Genomic DNA, 20,872 nt, shown 5'->3' on the forward strand with positions numbered 1-20,872 from the left:
TTTAAAAAAAGAAAAAGAAATAAAAAAAGAAAAAAGTACCTTAAATCCAAGTAGTAAAACAGACTTACCAGATTTCTGTGTGAATGGGCAAACCAGGTACTTCTAAGAGAAAATACAGCTATGATATTTGAGCCAAAAAAACCCAAACACTAGTGGTGTAAGATAGAAGCAAACTTTTTGTTGTTTTGTTTTGTGGCATGCTGACATTTTAAGGTAGGATTTAGTTCCATCCTCCTTTTAAAATAGGTTTTTCCTCCAAATAAAACTGGCATTGTATAAGAATTTTAATCTGTGAAATTTTACTTGTTAGCTTTGTTTTAGACAAAAAACAGAGCTCACTTTCAATCTTAAGAAAACATTTTAGTCTTGTGGCTTTGTGGTATGTATCTGTTGATGAGGAAAAAAAAGCTTTATTGCTGTTTTTTAGTGTTTTGTACCTTTCATTAGTTGTGGCGTTAATAATTTTCAGACTATTAAACAGGTGTGTTATTCTTGCTCAGTTATATGGAGTTAACTAGTATTGTATTTTTATTCATTACTTCAGACACTTTCATACCTTATTTTACAACATCTTAATTCAATCAAAACACGCTTGCCTGCATTTTAATTAAAACAACTTGATTCTGCTTTAAACCTGCCTTTATGAATTTTGATGGACGTATCTGGAGGAAGGATTTACAGGCCTTACTTTCTCATGAATAATAAACCAAAGTTGTGTAATTAGGTGATGAAATGTGCTGACAGAACAAAGCTGAAATTATGGAAAAACTGAATTGTGAACCAGCTGTTGCTTTAATGTCGGAAAGAATCTCGATTTTCAGGAAAATATTTGCAAGGGGAAATATTACAACTTCAGATTGAGTTTGTTAGTTCATACCAAGATAGACGTGAGGAATCAAATAATATTTGTATATAGTAAAAATTTATGACAATCCTGTCATTTACATTTGGCAGAAATCATAATCTGATTTGTCAGTTATGAAATCAAAAGCATGAAATTAAAGACTTCAAAGAACAGAGGTGGTAGGAACAAAGGGATGGTTCTTTCAATAATGTGGTGCATATATGAATGATCCAGGACTACAAGCAGTGTAGTTAAGTGGTGGCTACTGAAACAGTGCATTTATGAGGAGATCGCAAAAACTGATGAATATTTGAAATTTCTCTTCAATGCATTGTCATTCAAATATGGAAATAAATGGAAAATATTTACTGCTGGTGTGGCAGAGGGTTAATCACCTGCTGTCAGAGTCCATGGTGTAATGGGTACTGCCTGTACTGTCTGGGCACAAAGCTGCCCAACATCCTGGTCACCTCTTGTGCAGGGTTCATGTGTACATTTAGTCTGTCACACTGGTGATCTTCTCATACCTGACACAAGACTTGCTTGCCATGCATACATCAAGAGCATAGAATCATAGAATTACCCAGGTTGGAAAAGACCTTGAAGATCATCAAGTCCAACCGCAGCCTAACCAGTACCCTAACTCTAAAAACCCTCTGCTAAATCATATCCCTGAGCACCACATCCAAACGGCTCTTAAACACATCCAGGGATGGCGATACAACCACCTCCCTGGGGAGCCTATTCCAGTACCTAACTACCCTTTCTGTTAAGAAGTGTTTCCTAATATCCAACCTAAACTTGCCCTGGTGTAACTTGAGGCCATTTCCCCTCGTCCTGTCACATGTCACCAGTGAGAAGAGACCTGCCCCACTCTCACTGTAAGAACCTTTCAGGTACTGGAAGAGGTCGATAAGGTCTCCCCTCAGCCTCCTTTTCCTCAGACTAAACAGCCCCAGCTTCCTTAGCCTCTCCTCATAGGGCTGATTCTCCAAGCCCTTCATGAGTCTCGATGCCCTTCTCTGGACCTGCTCCAGTACCTCCTTGTCTTTCTTGTGCTGAGGTGCCCAAAACTAAACACAGTACTCGAGGTGAGGCCTCACCAATGCTGAGTACAGGGGCAGGATGACTTCCCTAGTCCTGCTCACCACACCATTCCTGATACAAGCCAGGATGCCACTGGCCCTCTTGGCCACCTGGGCACACTGCTGCATGTATCATTACTTGCATTGCATGCCTGCATTTTCTCTGTGACTTCTCATACTGATTTTTTTTGGCAATACCAGTATGTATTCTGATGTCTCAACTACGGTTGTTACCACATAGTTGCTATTCAAATGAAATTTGAACCCATGCTTCAGGAATGCAGAATAATTGGTTTATTTAGCCTCACCGTTGCTACCTATGCATTCCTAAAAGTCACTGATTCAACACTGATTTTACACAGTTATTGTGTAGCTGCTTTTGTTCTTCAAAGTTGTATAAGCTCGAAGGACTGTGTTCATGCCATACATGCTGGTACTAAAATAATACATTGATTTTGTGTGTGTGTGTGTGTGTGTATTTTGTGGAGCAGGAAGAAAACCAAAGGTAAATAGCTATAAACTAAAATTTATCTAAGTATCTTCTTGGAAGACTGGGGAGGTAGTTGCAGTTTGTAGTTTCCTTGTAATTAACACACTGTTTTATGCTGTTCTTCCTTGAAAAATAAGATAATTTTCTGTGCTTGTTTTTCACTGGAGAAAATTATAGTAGCTTTGAACTTTTGTACTGTCCTAATAAAAAATATCTTCACCTGTCACAGCATGTTGCCAGATTTTATCTACTCTGTCTTAGTAAGAAACGAAAAACTGGGTCTAGTTTTCAGGATATTAAATTAACTTTGCATTTGTATTGTCATACAATAAGAGTAAAATCGTATCTGTCTTAAAAAAGAAGAAGAAAAAATGTGGCTTGTTGGAGGATTTTTCATTAGTCTGTTTATGCTCTTCCTTTAGATAGAGGAACTCCAAAATACCACATTGAGCTTAGTGAAATGATCTCTGCTGCCATTTTGCAAACACTCTTTTTGTCCCTCCCTCTTTCCATGTTGCTTCTAACTCCACAGCTTGGTGAGCGGCATATTTTTCCAAGCTTCGTGTTTACACAGCATTTTATTTCAGCTGATGAAACATCTGTATTATTTTTTTAATTATTATCTTTCAGGGATGTAAGTGATCTCTGCTGAGAATGTATGCTGTAGTGTGATGTCAGTTTGCTCTTTTCAAGAAGTGCTGAAACGAACACTGAGAGCATTGTTTCAGTCTTGCAGTTAGGAATGTGAATATTTGTACTGTATACTTAATTTCATACAAACATAGCTGAGGGCGTGCATGCTGAAGTTTTTATTGGTTCAGCTCAGCTTAAGGGGAGAAAAGTTTAACTTTTCTACCTCACTGAGAAGTGTGCAATTATATAACCTTCAAAGTGTTTGGAAAATCTGTTTATTTAATAAAGGCACTTTGTGTGGCTTCATGTTGGAAGCTGCTTTCTTTTAAGTATGAACATGTGTGTATGCACACAAAGTGTCAGTACTTTTGTGTCTGAAGTTAAAGTTGATGATAACTTCAGAAACCTTAGCTCCTCCTTTAGAAGTTAATTGTCTTTTAAGCAAAAAACAACATAATAGATAAGCTTGATTAAATTTATGGTTATTAAAATGTTGCATTGTAATTCCAGTGTAGATATTCAGACACAAAAATAAGTTAAAGGAACTTTTTTTAAAGTTTATATAAGCTTTCATTCTCCATTACATTGCTTCATTACTATAATATGTATTTCACAGCTTGAATACAGCAGTTTGAGCTGATATGACAGTTTCTAAAGATATGATCAACTTCATATCGCTTCAGAGTTGATGTGGGGGAGATAAATATTTCTTCCTGCTTCACATGAGTAATACATTTGAATTCACTGATATCTAATCTTTGTTTTGCTTAAAAGGCAGTCTTCATTTTGTTTTCCCCACTTATAGAAAACAAATACCTGGAAAACGTTATGTCTAAGTTGTGCTTTGTGTTTAGGCACAAAGAAAACTCTGCTTTGTATGTCAATCAGTGAAACAAAACTGCGTGTTTCCCTTTCTCTTTCTTCTCTCCTTCACGCTTTCCCTTTTCTTGGGGATTCTGAAGCTGAGGAACAAGGATAAAGTATTTCCAGGCACAGGGAAGGGAGACAAGGTTCTGGCTGCTGCTGGCTCAGTGTTGGTAAAGCATCGTGAGCCAAAGAGTCTCAGTATGGTCAGTGTCTAGAAAGTGCTACTCATAATGAATCAAAGTACCCGGTCTTCACATGGCCTGCACCATTTTAACAGCTTCTGCCCAGGCTGACAGGCAGTCAGTAGCTTTTTCCCAGTGTATTACTTTGACAAACCTGCACAGCTTGGTGCTGGAGGAGTAAAGGATTGTGAGCATCTAGCAACCTGTCCATCTTCTGTGCACAGAACTAACTTTGGGTTTTGTGTCTTCAGTCCTGTGAAAAATACTCCCAGCATCTTAAAGGTGGTATCTGTCTTTGTGTTTACTTCATATCAGATTGAAAGATAATTCTGTCATCTTGTACACATTCAATCCCATGAGTCAGTCACGGGCTTGTTCTGCTCTTGTAGTAAGAGAGACTTTGCTCCTACAGTTCCCACCTGGAGGTTTAGGTTCAGAGATGTGAGAATCTTGGCTACCAGTGAAGACTGAGGCAGAGACCCCACTGAGTTCCTCAGTCTTCTCCATCTCTGTTGTAGCCTGTTATCCTTTCTCATTTAGCAAAGGGGGGTGTGCACTCTTTGGCCAGTCTCTTCTGACCTATGTACTTGTAGAATCCCTTCTTGTTGTTTTTAACATCCCTTGCCAAGTTCAGTTCTGTCTGTGCCTTGGCTTTCCTAATTCCATCTCTGCAAGTCCAGACAACATGCTTGTATTCTTCTCAGGTGTCATGCCCTGGGCTGTTGGGTGCCATACCACCTACATCAGCATCTGACTTCACAGGCCAATATAGTAAAACAGGAGGCATTAGTTTTGGAGCAGCCACCATGTAAACCATACAGTAGCATTTCATGTGTGTTGAAAGTGGAGCACTTCTGTAGTTAACTTCTACAGATTGCATGTTTGGGCATCTCTAATTTTAGCTTGCCTTAAATGCTGTGGAAAGATTTGAATCAAACATGCCATCGTTAATTTCAATTTAAAATTTAGGTTAGACATTCTAAACTCTTATGATGAAAAAATAATACTTTTGTAGGAAGGCTTACTAGGTCTTTAAAGTCTGGTGAATAAATAATAGAGGACTTGCATTGAAACAAGAAAATCATTATTTTGCATGTATCAAATATCAGACCAAGGTAAACCACAGTAGTTTAAACATTGTCTTTGATGAATGCCAACACTGAAGTGAATCAAACTAGAGTAACTTCTAATTCTGCTGCTTAAGTATAGCTCGTGACGTCCTTTTATTTTTTTTACTGTTTGAATAATACCATACTGAAAGGATACGATCAATCTGGAAAGTAAATTGCAGAACAGTTCTGCTTGCATTTTCAGTACGGAATTTCCTATGTGGACTAATTTAAATTCACAAATTTGCTTTATTTTTATATACACAATACTCTGTTTTTCAAGTCCTTTTGCTGGAGTTATCAACTATGTAGGTTTCTGGTGTATTTAGGAGGGATGCACTTTGGGAGTTGTTTTCCAAGCTGACGAAATTAAATTAATTTGAACTTCTAGGAAAAAATATGATAGCCCCTTCATAATTGTGAAACAGCTGTTATATTATTGCTTAGAGATAAATCTCTTGTAATTCCTGGAAGTTAACAAAAGTGCAGAAAAATAAAATCAAGAAGGTTAAGGCATCAAATGGTCTTCAATTAGCTGAGGATATAAAAGGCAATAAGAAGAGCCTCTTCATATACATTATTTTCCTCTTTCAATCCCTTCTAAATTATCCATTGCTTAACAGATGAAGAGCAATCCACAAAATACATAGAAAAACTAGTAGTAATGTCAAATTTGAACATGGTTTTTCATGAAAAAGGTTAATTTTAAGTAGGTAACTGTGAACTATTTTAATAAGCAAACCGCAACATAGGCAAGAGCGCACTGGCATAGGACTGAAGGTGGAGATCTTTGGTGAAACTCACAAATGTTTTCCAACTTGTACTTTTGCAAAGTACCTTGTGGAAAATGGTCAGTTTCTAACGTGATCTTGGGAAAGTTAGATAGATAACCAACTCTCAACAAAATGATGTTTAGTAGGTAGGAGTTCAGAAGATCTAAAACAAACTCCAGGCTGCTAAATTTCCAGATGTTTGTTGCACACAGGAACACCTGTTAACACAGGGAGAAGAGTTCATTTCATTGTTCCTGTCATATGGGCGCCAGTTGCATCACTGTATTCAGTAAGTGGGGAAAAAATCCGAACCAACTGAATGGTGTCTAGAGAACAGTTGTTTACTGTGAGGGTGGTAGTGAAAAATAGCACCTTAATTCAAGAACTTGAATTTTGAGTATGAAACACTTGAAGAGGTGCCTACGGCCATTTTCAAGTCTGCTTTATTGGTTGGTTTCTAGATTAGGATGGATGAACATTTGTTTCATCTGAGAATTCTTAGACCCTACTTCAGTGTTTGCACAGATTAGATAGTCTCTTGACATCTCTTCTGTTTCTGTGCTTGTTTCAAACTACTGCAGCTGTTCTTCCTCTTGAATAATTTCACAAAAATAACCCAAATGAAATTGTGTCAACTTAATGCTATGCAGCAGTACTTGTGTTTCCAAAACAAACAAACAAACAAACAAAAAAGATAACCCCAGGAGCAAGGGATAGCTGGAAACCAAGGTCTGAGAAGTAAAAATCTGGATGTAGTGGTTTTTCTTGTCCCACAGCGAACTAAAGGCTCCAGTTTGTTCAGTTACTCATAACATTCTTATGAGTACAGTGTGCTGCTAATAATCTCAGATTTGTGTGTTTTTGTATAACATGCTCAAATGGTCTGAAATCGTCTCTAAACCTTCCTAAATTCAGCATATCAGTAGTTGCAATGAATAATTGATGGAGGACATAATTTTTCAGTTTGCATAGAAACCCTGCCATGTCTATCAGTGTATCTTTTAGGCAAATGGATTTTCAAATTTAGAGGCTGTAAGATAAGTCAAATGGGGAGAGTCAGCACCCTCCTCCTGCTATTCTAGCTTCCAAATTACCTGTGCATGCAAAAGGCCTTGACTTCAACAAGATCTTTCCCATGAGACTTTAATACTGCTGCATGTATCTTCACATTTTTCTATTTAGAAATTACATTACTAATTACCATTGTCTCTTCACTTGCATGTGAATGAGAAAGGTGAAAGCAATGTAGAATGTTATAGGCATTGTGACTTGTGTCTGAAGAGTGTCACACTCTTTGTGTGGAGTCCTACAGGGAATGGGCTGGAGTTATGTCTGCTCTGCAGCAGGTATCAGCTTTCATCTGTCATTAAATATTTCCTCTTTGTGCTTGGAGAACTTGTTATTAAACAGTACAAAAAGGTCTCAGAGAACAGGAATTACTTGCTTTGTTGACCAGAAGGGCTACAGGTCCTGCCTTCTGTGTTGGTATCTTGAATTTTTCCCTTCATAACTTCTGGGATATGCCTACTAGGCTTTCACAACAAGCTCTGGAGGCAATAACAGAGCACTGTACAGGGAGTTTGGCCTTCTCTGTCCTTGCAGAGAAAAGGGTGTGAACTTCCTCCTCAGTGAAAGCCAGCTGTCTGTTGGGTTTGCTGTGAGTCCAGAATGAAGTATCTCAAGAATAAGAACAAAGATAGTTTGCTGTCAACACTTCAGAGTGGTTATGTATGCTGATTCTGCTTCCTCTAAAAAACTCATTGCTCATATGTAGAACATCAGGTGCTGCACACCCTGAAGAGCCAATATAGAGTCATTAGGCTTCATGTCTTGGAATACCTACATTTTAAGTTTGGATAGGGGTTTGCCAATCATAGCTATTTGATACCTAAGCACTGATAAAAAAATTAATCTATATCTGTTTTGCTGTGGGAATTTGTGCTGGGCTGCCCAGCATGTTCCACTAGCAGTGGTGCAGGCATCATCAAGCAGGTGGCACTGAGAAGAGGTTGGAAGTGGAGTGGTGCTCAAGTTAGCATGGCCAGAAGATAATCATCAGACTGTGCTCTGGCTGCTTCAAGTGCATGAATGCTTTCTTTTGTTATTCACTTGCCGTGAAAAATGAATTGTAACAAATATGCAATTGAAGGTTCCATATGTTGCTGCCCCAAATGAATATATGCTTTTGCCTGTGTAACAGTTGTTCATTTTGAGGGTGATTTTCACCTGAGTTATTTGATGAAAAAAAAAAAAAAACAGTATCCAGAAACTAGTTTCAATTTAAAATATATATATATATTCCTTTAAATTTATTTATTTATTTATGTAGGTTTTTCACTTGCTGCAGTCATACTTGGATTCAAAACAGCTTGGTAATTCAGACTTTGAGCAGGGACTCAGTGACATCATTGCCTGCATAGGAAGCAAACTGTGGCTGGCTAAAAGGTAAGATGAAACTTTTGATATATATGCATATTATATATATATATATACTTGTATATAAATAAACATATATGTATGGCTGATTTTTTTAAATGAAACATTGTTTCTATTAATTTCTCTTAAGAATTGTGTAAAATTTAGATGCTGTATTTTTAACCCAGACTTTTTTTTTCCTAAATAGGAAGAGTTGAAAAAACACAAATATGCTTTACCAGCATACTTTGCTGTATTTCAGTCTTCTTTTAGTTTATTCTCAGCTAAATGTCATAGTCTAGTCATTAAAAGGTCTCTACAGAAGCAGCATGTTTGAGGAAAAGATGAGTGTTGTATGGGTTAAGAATAATATATCGTGTATACTAAGATTTTATGGCTCGTTTTATGACTTGGCCCTTAGAAAAAGAGAAATAGAAAAACTTTATAGCATATTTTGAAATCGTCAGAAGTATTTAGATGGCCACAAACAGACAAAGATGATTCTAGAAACACTTCGTTTATGTTTCTCTAAAAGGATATTCCGATGGCCTACATACTGCAATGAAGAAACATTATTTAAAAAAAAATAATTTATTTTTGTAACTTGGAAATCTGCTTGTTCTTGATGATTCCTTTTGAAAGTTCCTCACCGAGAGCTTTAAGATAAGCAATCATTATGGAATGAGAGCACAAGTTCTTGCATAGTTAAATGAGTAAAATATTGCAGAGTACAATTTGCACAGTGAAGACAGGTAACAAGTGGAGTCCAGTGTGGATCTTTGATAAAAGCCTGTCTTGTTTGATGATCATCAAGAGTAAAATCATAAAAGATTTATGGGTAACTCCAGGATTGAGGAAGTTTTTTTGCCAGTGTTAAGTGCGTTAGGATAATCAGTTGTGGTTGATCCCTAAGAATTACAGCAATATATTTTGAGTAAGAGTGGTGAAAGTGCAGGTAAAACTTTGTGTAAGTAATTGTGAAACGAAGCATGTGATTAAGGCAGTCTGCACTTCACTCGGGAAAAAGCCTGGAGAAGGAACATCTGTCAGATTAAGTGGAAAAAGATTTTTAATGCTCTGAGTCCACATGAGAGGAGAACAGGTTATTTTTGACAACAAAATAATAAAGGTTTTCATATGATTTCAGATTAGGAAGTCCATGCTGCAAGAAAAGGATATTTTTTATAAATTCTGTCCTTTTAAAGGTTGTTTGTTTTCAGAACTAGCCTTTCTAATATACTAGTCGTGTTACTACCAACTTTTATTGGTGTTATCTTGAGAAAGGAAGTACTTTGAGTCTCTGAGGTTGTGGCACGTGATAGAGGTGTTTACCTAAATAAATGTATTTTCCCTATCTCATCTGTCTAAAAAAAAAAAACAACAAAAAAACGCACAGTTGTACATACTAATATTAACCCTCTGTCCATTTTTTTGGTTGTCTATTTGTTGTAGCCTCTTTTTCATAGTCTTAGTTAAGGTTAAGGTTAATGCTTGACATACTTTTTTGCATCTTTCTGAAGTAATTGTAACATTTTAGATAACAGGCATACAAGTTTGCAATACTAAATCAAGGCTTTTGTTTTTTTGGTCTGTCTGTTTTCCATTCTTTCTTTTTTTAACTGAGAAAGACAAGCAAAATATCCATGAAACATTTGGTAACCAAATTTGTTTCTACATGTGTATGTGTGTTGGGACTACAGTGACTAATAAAGCTGAAAACAAAATCTACTAGCCTTTTAACTCACAAGGAAAAATCTGTCAATTCTACTTAACAAATGATTTCTCCAAGAGGCATATAATAGGGAAATTTCAGAACATAAATGCCACCTATCAGTCTTCTGGTAGAATGTAATTATAGCTGCACTGATAATGAAGGGCGTAAATAAACTGATTTACACCAAGTGAGCGGATGTTTTCACTTTTATGTTGTGCTTGATTGTTGTCATGGCAGCATTCTAGCTGTGTCAAAGTCATCATTAAGAGCAATAAAAGTGTCATCTTAACATTAAAAATGACATTTGGTAATGTTACTCTATCAACCTCAGCAGAGTCAGTATCTTTATTTACATCACGAGTGACATTAAAACTAGCAATCACAATAATAGCAGAATTTCAAATGAGTATCTGGCACACTGTTTAAGTTGTGATTCAGCTTCCTATAGATCTCAAGGAACACAGAGGGCTTGGGATTTGCTACAAATTAAAAATGCAGATGAAAAGAATTGAAAATCTCCTCTTTTCTGACTTTCTAGTAATACACCTAAAGAATTTTGTCCTAAAGTAAAATGTTTAATTTATATAGGGAATCCGATAGGGATTTGTCAGGCTCTGTCATACTTAAGGCATCAGTGACTTTGAAGAAGCGGTGACTAATGAAGTGCCAACATGTGCTGTTGTTGTTAATTATTTAGTGCAGCAAACAGTCTGTTGTGAAGAACTGCAGAAGGATCTTAAGAGGCTAAGCATCAAGATAATAACATGACAGATAAAAGTTGCATCTAGAAAGCGATATGTTTTGCTTTACATGTAGTTTGATGATGGTCTGTGATGACTGTTAAACCTTTGGAGTGATAAATTTCTTTTATTCAGTGCCTGAAGCTAAAACAGAAAACTGAAAATTGTTGGTACAAAAAAGAATGAGAACAAAACAAAGTGTATTTTGTACCAATGTGCAGCCGCATCTGAAACGTGCCAGTTCCGATAGTTTCATCTCAAAATAGTGTTATAGACCTGGGGAGGAAGCGTGGCAACAATAATCCAGTTTGGTTTGGAATTTACTCCATATAAGAAATGGCTATGTAAAGTAGAACTATGAGGCTTGTAGAATGGAATGCTGAATAGTCATAACTTAGTCTTGCTGCCAGAGAGGGTGGTGCATTACTCCCTGTAATAGGCTTATCCCTTCCTTTCTCATTCCTCCTTCTTCTGATTTTGCTTTAGAGAAGTAAAAAAATAAAAGGCCTGAACTGAATTTCAAAACAGCGATATTTTTCAACTGTATTTTCTGTCTTTTTTTAAGGCAGATTTATGATAATGAGACATGGCTACTTTTCCCACCAACTTCCTGGGTTTTGCATATCTTTTAAATACTAATTTATCTGAGTATTCAAAAATAATGTTTCTGGTTTTCATGTTATGGTGAGTGAGGAATGTCTTCCATTTCTCAAGGTAAAATCTGAAACTTCACTTACAGGCTTATGCTTCATTTGACCTTTTTTATTTTGTTCTAAAAATACGCTTGTTTGTTAGTCCAAAGTGATTCAGTGATATTATTGCTCCTGCCGGCCCAGTTATGTAATTGCATTTTTCTGCGAAGATGGGAGATGCGGGATGTTTGAAAAGAACAAAGGTTTTAAGAATGCATGAAATGAGTCTTTTGGGTGGCTGAGATGATGGAATGAGGTGGTGGAAGGTAATCTGGTGAAAGCTTTAAAAAAAAACCAAACAACACAATATATCAAACTATGCCTTCGAAAGGGTTCAGATCCCTTTTATGTGAGTAAAAGTAGGTTTTGTGTTGTATTTTTTTTTTTGTAATTTTCAAGTTTTTAGCTCAGCTGCATTCCACGGAGCTACAAGGTAAACTCTAAGTGCCTTCTGGTTCAAAAATACAGAAAAGTAAAAGAACAGCTTTTTGAGCTGGTGATTTGGTACACAGAAGTCCCGGAAATATCTGTCTTGTTTCACTTGTAGCCTTTGGCATAGCAAAGTATTGGTATTGGAAAATCTGTGAAATCATGTCATTGCACAGCTTTGCTGTAGGATGCTGTCTTCTAGGGCTTTTAGTTTGATTTCCTCCTACCCCCTCTATGTTCTTAATGGATACCACAGGAGGGGGGGAAAAAGACTTTGAGGTTCTGCCAGACATCAAATAGCATGTTCTGCTAACCTCATTTCATGTGCTATTTTCCAACTGAGAGCTTATCTGCACTGGGAAAGCTTATTTTTAACACTGCTTTCCTTAAACTAGTGTGGAATAGATTTGTACAGAACCAACTGGCTTTGCATTTTGCAAAGGATCCCTTGTAATTCTGGACTAGTGTTGTTGTGTGCACCTACCTTTGTCACACAGTTGTCCCATGCTCTTTTGTGATGCTCTTTGTTATGGATAGGGTTGCTTATGGCTTGGTTCTGATGTAGGAGCACAAGATTCAGGCTCGAATAACAAGGACATGCAAAAGTAATTCTAGGTCTTTCTTAAAATCACTGGGAGAGTGGTGCACTGTTCAAGTATATACTTGCTTGGCTTTCTTAAGGCTGTCTCTGGGATGGTCCAGCTGTGTGTATTTATATATATATAGCATAAGTTAATATATGCTATAGCATATATTAACTTATCAGGTTGATGGCTGTGATCTTCTGGATAGCCTTTGGGGCCCATTTTCCCATCTGCTTTTGGCAGGGTAATGTGATGGCAAGTAGGGCATCCGTCTTGGGAGGGACTTCATGCAAGGTGTGTTTCAGTGTGTAGCTTCACTGTGGTTTCAGGACCTTGTGGCTAACAGTGTGTGATCCAAATAGACCTTTATTCTTCTTGTTGCCTCTTTGGACAGACAGCAGGTATTTCCGATGAGCAGAGAGAACAGTGAACAAAGCAGTTTTGTGCTCTAATGGTAGCAGCGTGAAAAATTTCCAGAGGCAAATGCGGACACATTCAGTTGTAGATGCAAGCTGACTATGGACTGTTTGCAGGTTTGCAGGCAGCCTCCTTTGGAAGGGGGATGTTATCTGGGAGCTGGAAGGTCTATTTATACTTTCAGAGCAGCAAGAAAGCAACAAGAAAGGAGAAAATAAGAACCACCTCCTTGGCAGGGTTGGCTTGCTCTTGGGATAGATCCCTTGCCTCTTCCTCTTCTACTGCATTAAGACAAACCTTCTTGTCCTTCAAAAGCCCTGTCTGTCCTGGCATGTTTCCATTTTCTAAACTTCTCTGCTCCTCTATTTCTGTCTTTAAAAATCTATGCATTAAGAAGTGTACTGAAATATCTTTTATCTGTGGACTGTGTGCATCACACAGCTCTCTTCAGAAATTGAAAATAGTTTGAATGTCTGAGCCTGGCTCTATAGAGTTTTGTTTACTATGTTTCACACCAAAAAATTACTTTCTGTTGGCTGGACTGTAGCAGTAATTCATGTGTGTGCTATTACAGACACGAAACACTGGGAGAGAATGACTTTTGTCCTGCTCCAGATGGAAGCTAAGCATACCAGTATGACCAGTTGCTGCACATCAGGTGTGCAGTGGTAATTTATTAATCTGCACTTACTCAGCCATGAGCCTAATTTAGCAGGGTTTGTCTTCTGTGTTACTTGTTTTGAGAGCGCAGTCATAACAGTTATGTCATTCTTTATAAATGTAATATTGAGGTTTCCATTTAAATCTTATGTGCTTTTTGCAGACAAATTCAAGTTGCTGTATTGCTCCAACTCTTTCACCAGTATCCTTAACACAGCTACATATTGCTTATCTTTACAGATGGTGATTGCTTGGTTTGGAACACTGGCTTTAGATATCAGTATAGATATGTTTTAACATCAGACCAAATTTGAAGAAGTACTTTGCTTAAGTAAAAGTATTACTTTGCCTAAGTAAAAATATTATAAAAGCAAAGAATGTTTTTCTTTATACCTCTTCCCAGATATGCTGTTAACTTAAATATGAACACTCAAGGAGGACTGAGAACCGAATAAGGTTGTTGAAGATGTGTTCCCTCCATTAATGCAGTGTTTGAATTAGGCATGAAAAACAGTTCAATTATAGGTTTGGGGCATAAATGCTTAATCATCTGAAAACACTTTCCAAAAAATTAACAACAGTTTCAGAGGTCGTGTCCTTATAGGCTGTATTCATCCTCAATATTAATTGTGTAAAATCCCTTAAATTTGCACATGGAATTAGTTTGACCTCTGAAGCTTTTAGGATGTTGTAAGCGCTCACATTTGGTTCTCGTTAAGAGAACAAAAAAGAAAACATTATTTTATCAATCTGGTATGCTATTTCAAACAACAACTCAACAACAACTCAACACACCCTTCCAGTATCATTCACCAAGGACAGTTGGAGCACAAATTAATTTTTTTAATAGCTGAAACTCAGGAGTTTCTTGGTGATAACACAATATAAAAATAACTTGTGTAAATTCTACATCATTGGTTCTTTACCAGGGAAACTGACAGCACAGCAACGTAGTGGTCTGGCTTTGGTGGTGGTAGGAAAATTTAAATCACCAGAAGAGCAACTTTCCTCTTGGGTATAATGTCTGCTGTTGTGTAGGATGAGCTGATCTTGGGGAATGGGCAGGTCAAGGGGTCTGTTCACATAATGATTGCTCCAAGATGTCAGCAGCACAAGTAGGCAATCAGGTGCATTAATTCTCGATGTTTATATTTCTCTGTGTGTTCTGGTGCTTCTAGGAACTCAGCAAGCATTACTTGGTAGTGTAGGCTTTGTTTTTTTTGTTTTGTTTTAATTTAGATGCTTTTCATTAACGTGTAGTTCTCTTGGCTGTGATATTCGCTGATGTGCTGGTTTTGTATTACTTTGCTAAAAATGCTATGGCCAAAGTTTAATAATTAAATCTATAATTAATGTCTCCTCAAGAAGACAAGAGGAAGGCTGTGCATCTTTTGATGTTCTTTCAGTGCTACGTGATATGGGCTCTGAGAGAAAACAGATTAAAATGTGAAGGCTGCCTTCTAAATAGATATACCCTTCAAAACACAGTGTTTAGGCTACTGCAGAGTTGAAAAGCTAATAACTAAAGCATCAGGAGATTTATGTTTAAATCAGCTGCTCACTGTATGTGTAGGTGTGAACTTCCAGAAGCTTTGTGGCTCCCATGAATGACAAATGCTTGTTTTCCAGGTCTTTCATTGGGTATAACTTAGCCTGTACAAGGCCAGCTTGTCCTTATTCATCAGTGGCTTTGTAAGGATAAAACTCCCAGTGGACTACATCGTAAAAGATTGATTGACTGTAGCAGGATGCAAACATTAGAGGAGATGCACTTCTTGTTGCATTTAGGAGATGTTTAGCAGATGACATTAATCCAGATCTTCCCAAATTGGTGAGAGAGGTGGCTAATTTTTCAGGTCAGTCTTAAATGATCAAATAGGCTGTCCTAGTTTAAGAACCATGCAAATACTCCCAACGGTTTCACTGAGTATCATGCACTCTATTGTAAAGTTCTTAAGTGTCTATTAGTTTACAGATTTAGCAGAGTAAATAATTTCAGAGATTTTATTTCTGTGTAACAGGCATAAAGCATGTATCTTATACGAGTCTAAGCAGGGTAATGGGCAGCTGACACATATAAGAAGATTCTGACCACTGAAAGAAAGAGTCTTTGGCAGAGATTTTCCATTCTTCAGAAAGCAGTGTGCTGGAAATTGATAGGGAGAGGAAGATGCACTGTAAACCTCAGATTTACTTGCCAGTGAACCATCCTGAGGAAATAAGTCTGTGGAAGACAAAGGTTGTGAAACACGAAATAAGAGGTTGAGTGAATGCTGTCCATAAGTACCAGCTGATATAGCGTGTGTTGGCCTTGAATCACAGTTCTTCCCTGAGGTTATAACAGAGCTAAAGATGAAATTCTACTCTTTATTGTAAGCAAAATGTCAGGCTTTTCCTGAAATACTATGGAAAAGCTTAATCCTGTGAAGGGGTGTTCCATCCAGGAACTAAAGGATTTTTTCAGCCTTTCCAAAGTCTCTAGAAACAGAGTTCCGGTATTAGTGACTTTTCAATTAAAGACCAAATAAGGAGTGGGCAGTTCATTAAATCTTTTTTTTTTTTTCTCTTTGGAAATCAATTTGAAAACAGTCGCACAAATCACAAGGATGGTTCTCTTTTTGTACTCAAGGCAGCCTTGAATTGACTTGATGAGGAGAAAATGTATTTAAATCTTTGTTCTTTATTTTAAAAAGTAATATTCCAGTTTGACAAGTGAGATTACCTTGTATTCAGAGTTGGAAGAATTGAAATCAACCATACTCTTTGAACAGCTTGGAAACTGCAAGACAGTTCTCAGAGCTTTAACGAATTTTCTGTGTGTCCCTGCATGATACTTAACTATGCTAAGGTATCTGCAACTGAAGTAATTCACAAGGAAATTTTTTCTGTGCTTTTATTTAATAGACATAGCCTGGTAGGCTGCATTTAAAATGTATGTTGTATTTGTTCACTTGAGTTTAAGCAAGTATGGTTTGATTTTTATGTCATTAAGTGTTTAGTAAACGTAAGTTGTATGCTTATTGCTCTTGTTCTGTGAATAGTTTTGTAATATCTGTTTCCTTATGAGAAAAAAATCTGAGCAGAGTGCACTCCCTCTTTGGAAAACATTGAATTTCCATTAACTAGCATAGCTGACAACTAGTATTGTAAACATCAACTCAACTAACTACTTTTTGCCTCATCTCTGTTACAAATGCAATATATTATTGCATTTTACTGTTATTGATGTTTATACCTATGCAAGGCAATGCTCTTTTGCAAAAAGAGGAACGCTACAGGAGAAACATTTCATTTTAAGTTATCAGACATAGCATCATTGAAAGTTGGGGCTTTTGAAAAGAGAATGGAAATCTGTAGAAGTTGTACATCAAAATACGTTATTCTATATAAATGTGTCTTGGCCTTCCTCATTCATACATATGTATTTGGATGGTTATAACTGGTGTCCTGTAGAGAAACAAGAGGCTGTAAATATAGTTCAGCTCTTTTTCAGTGTTCTGACAGAACTGGGGCCGTATGGGTGAGCTTTCCATGTTCTTTAATTCTTGTTGTTTCCTTTGGAAGAGGAGATGATTTCCTCTGTCATTCATCAATGTTGATCTTCTTAAAAATAGATAATGCTAGAAAAGGAGTATTAGAAGCTAAGCCATGTGTTCCTGATGCTGCTGAAACTGTGCATTGAAGCAAAGTACACAGGAGGTCTGTGACCAGATATTGGTGATTTCTTCAATAAATGCCAGTTGTTTGTGTCAGATTTGTAGTCCAAAATAAGCAAACCAGTGACCGTCTTAAATTGAGTGTGACTTAACTGTAAAAGGTGAATCAAACTTTTAAAAAATAGTGCTTGTTGAGCCCCAGATTCTGGGAACCTAGGGCTGATTTCATGTCACACAAGCCTAAATTGCAGCCAGTGGTACCTGAAGGTGGGAAAGGTGGCACAGAACTCAAAGTGCTCCCAGCATTATTGTAGGCTCCAAAAACAACTGAACCAGAATGCAGCCCTTCATACAGAGCTTCTGGACCTGGTCATTCAGATTTACATTTACTGAGAGTGAATAACTTGTGAAGGTGTGCTTCCTGATTCTTCTACCGGTCTGCTTCTTGATTAATGCAAGTAGCTTATTGATACTCTGATGACATGATATTCTTTTAGCTACTTTACCTGGGCCTTTTTAAAGGTGTTTGAGCATGAGCCCACGAGTTTAAGAGTATTTAGTTTTGTTAACTGTTTTCTCTTAATTTTTCTCATGGATTTTTAACAGCTAACAGGGGGTTTCTTTCAGCAGGTATCTTCAACTCTTTTTCTGATATTGAATTCACACACCAGAATTGAAAATGACATTATAAAGAAGTCTTGACTATTCTATTGCCAATTACTTGTTTAGCCTTAATGATAAAAAATCAGCTAGTTTTGAAACCTGATGTTTTCAGGGTCTATTCAGAAATCTGCTGTCATTTGTCAAAATTAATAATTTGGAAGCTGATGACTGTGCTTTTAGATTTTTACTTGCAGTTTAATCACACCTACCTAAAGCAAAACAAAACAATAAAATAAGAAGGGTTTGTTTTTGTTTTTTTTTCCCCAGTTTGAAGATACTGTGACACTGTAACTTTGGGGAATTAAATTTAAAAAAAAAACAACCAAAAACAAAAACTCTAGGTCCTTTTAAAGCCTTCAGTTGCTTTAGCATTTTTTACTTCATTTTTTTCAGTCACCTTGCATGTTTTGCTGAGTTTCATGATGTTTTATAGGGGCGCAGAAGTTCCTTCTGTCACCGCTTCATTTGGTTTTATGAATTTAAAATAGTGTTGTCTCTAGGCCTTACACTTTCTGAGTAATAATCCTTTCAGCCTTTGCCTATGCTGCTAAAGGATGCAAATGTCTCAACGGATCATTGAGTCCAACCCCCCACTAAAGCAGGTTCCCTACAGTAGGTTGCACAAGTAGGCAACCAGGTGGATCTTGAATATCTCCTTAGAAGGAGACTCCGAGGTCGCCCACCTCTCTGGGCAATGTTCCAGTGCTCTATCACCCATACCTTACCGTGAAGAAGTTCTACTGCATGTCTGTATGAAACTTAATGTATTCAACTTTTAGGCCATTCCTCCTTGTCCTGTCATTATGTTCCACTAAGAAAAGCCTGGCCTCACCCATTTGCCTCCCACTTCCCTTTAGATATTTATAGACATTAACAAGATCCCCTCTCAGTCTTCTTTTCCCAAGGCTGAACAGACCCAGATCACTCAGCCTTTCCTCATAAGAGAGGTGCTCCGGACCCATTATCATCTTCATGCCCCTCTGCTGGACTCTCTCCAGGAGATCCCTATCTTTTTTGTACTGGGGAGCTCAGAACCAGGTGTGGGAGGATCACCTCCCTGGACCTGCTGGCCACGCTCTGTTTAAAGTGTGTTCTTAATGTGTGTTATTAATGTTAATACAATTGGCTTTCTTGGCCACCAGGGCACACTGCTGGCTTATGGCCAACCTGATGTCCATCAGGACACCCAGGTCTTTCTCTGCAGAGCTCCTCTCCATCTGGTCATCCCCTTTGCTGATGCAGTTATTCCTCCCCAGGTGCAAGATTCTATACTTGCCCTTGGTAAATCTCATCAGGATCCTCTCTGCCCATCTTTTCAGTCTGTCTGTATCTTGCTATTAGTATATATGCTTAGCAGCACTAATACAGTATTAATTATACAGCACTACTAAGTACATTATATTGTCTTGATGTCCACTTTATATTTCTAGGTGGACATTCCCCTGTGAGATATGAGAGTCCTTACAGCATCTAGCTCTGTGCTGTTCAGAGTCAGATTATTTGTTATTGTTTATTATCTGGACCAAGGCTATGATGTATTTATTTCCATTAATATTCAGTTTGGAAGAGAACTAATTTTTGGGTTCCAGATGCTAGAGCTTCCACCTTTGCTACCACTGTGACTTTCTTGCTTGGAAACAGATTTCCTCAAAGCTTGTTTATGAAAGGTCCAGTTTATTTGGGTATCTGCATTAAAACAGAAACATCTTGTCCTCTTTCCATTCCCATTGTTTAAGTTCTGCATGAACAGGTCATCTTAATTGCTGCACAGTGTATCGTTTGAAATGTCCAGCATGTGATTTTTGGCTGTCGGGTCTGTTATGCAAATCAAAATTTAATTGTCTTAAAGACTCGGCTTTCTGCTATAGTCTCAACATCACTGAAATTTCTTTGTTTTGGAAAACTGAGTTTCCTGTTGCGTTCATCTGGCACACATGACCGAGATGCACTAGCATCACCAGAGCAATAGAGCAAGCCAAGAACAAACATTTGGCGTGTTGTAAGCTAAAAAATCCTTATTTCAAAATCAAAACATACATATTTGTGTACTCAGAACGAAGTGATAAATGCTGAAAAGCTGGACTGGAATGAAAAAACGTGTCCGTATTGCTGTTGTCAGTTCTTCAGTAAAGGTTGCATCAACCATGTTTTTCCTAAGGCACAGTTTGTAAGATCTACCGGGGAAGGTAGTGAATAATAAGTTTGTCATTGTTTTTCAAGGGAGCTGAAGTGCAGTAGGCCCGTTATGTGCCACATCTTAATTTAAATCTGTCATAGGTGCTTTCATCCATTTTGCAGGTGTGATAGACCTCAGTGTTTCTTTTCTTTTCTGAGAGGCTCATCTGTCTCTTTTCCAGGGGTTGACCTTCCAAGACCTATGAGTATTTCTTGTTTGTTGTGTTGTTTTTTTTTTTCTCTTCACATAGATGTGGCAACAAACCATATGCCTGAGATACACAAAAGAGTTTTGTTTAGTCTGTTTGGAAACAAATTAATCTTCCTACTTCAGCTTTTCAAAAACAGGCCATATTAGAATTGCTTTGACTTCTCATGGGTATCAGTTCTCATTGATGTACATCCTCTCTGTGGGCAGGGTTTTAGCTCTCTAGCTTGAAAGCAAGTGGTAAGAGGCAAGTGTGAAAAACCTTTGGGAGACTTGTAAGAAAGTCTCTAAAAAATAAAGTGAATTTAAGGAAAAGATAGAAAAATCTCTTTAAAAGAGAAGCTTTGGTAACATCTACTCTTGTGTATGTTATATGGATGCCTAACATTGTAGAGGATAAAAGTAGTTGTAGGTAATTTATAGTCATTACAGTGTTTATGAGTGGAGGTAAGAGCAGTGCTTCTGGTAAAAGCTGTCTTTTTAATATGGTCATAGAATAACTCTCCATGATCAAATACAGCTGCCAAACTTCTATG

General features: G+C 37.4%; 1 protein-coding gene across 1 annotated transcript in view; it reads left to right on the forward strand.

The window, feature by feature from the left end:
* The window catches only part of THADA (THADA armadillo repeat containing), a 148,406-nt gene that overhangs the window by 84,132 nt on the left and 43,402 nt on the right, over positions 1–20,872 (forward strand). Inside the window, exon 30 of the mRNA XM_072333041.1 lies at positions 8,313–8,428. Coding sequence (XP_072189142.1) covers positions 8,313–8,428 — 116 coding nt within the window. The remainder of the gene's footprint in view (positions 1–8,312; positions 8,429–20,872) is intronic.

The sequence above is a fragment of the Excalfactoria chinensis genome, chromosome 3 (assembly GCF_039878825.1).
Source record: "Excalfactoria chinensis isolate bCotChi1 chromosome 3, bCotChi1.hap2, whole genome shotgun sequence".
NCBI classification, from domain to species: Eukaryota; Metazoa; Chordata; class Aves; order Galliformes; family Phasianidae; genus Excalfactoria; species Excalfactoria chinensis.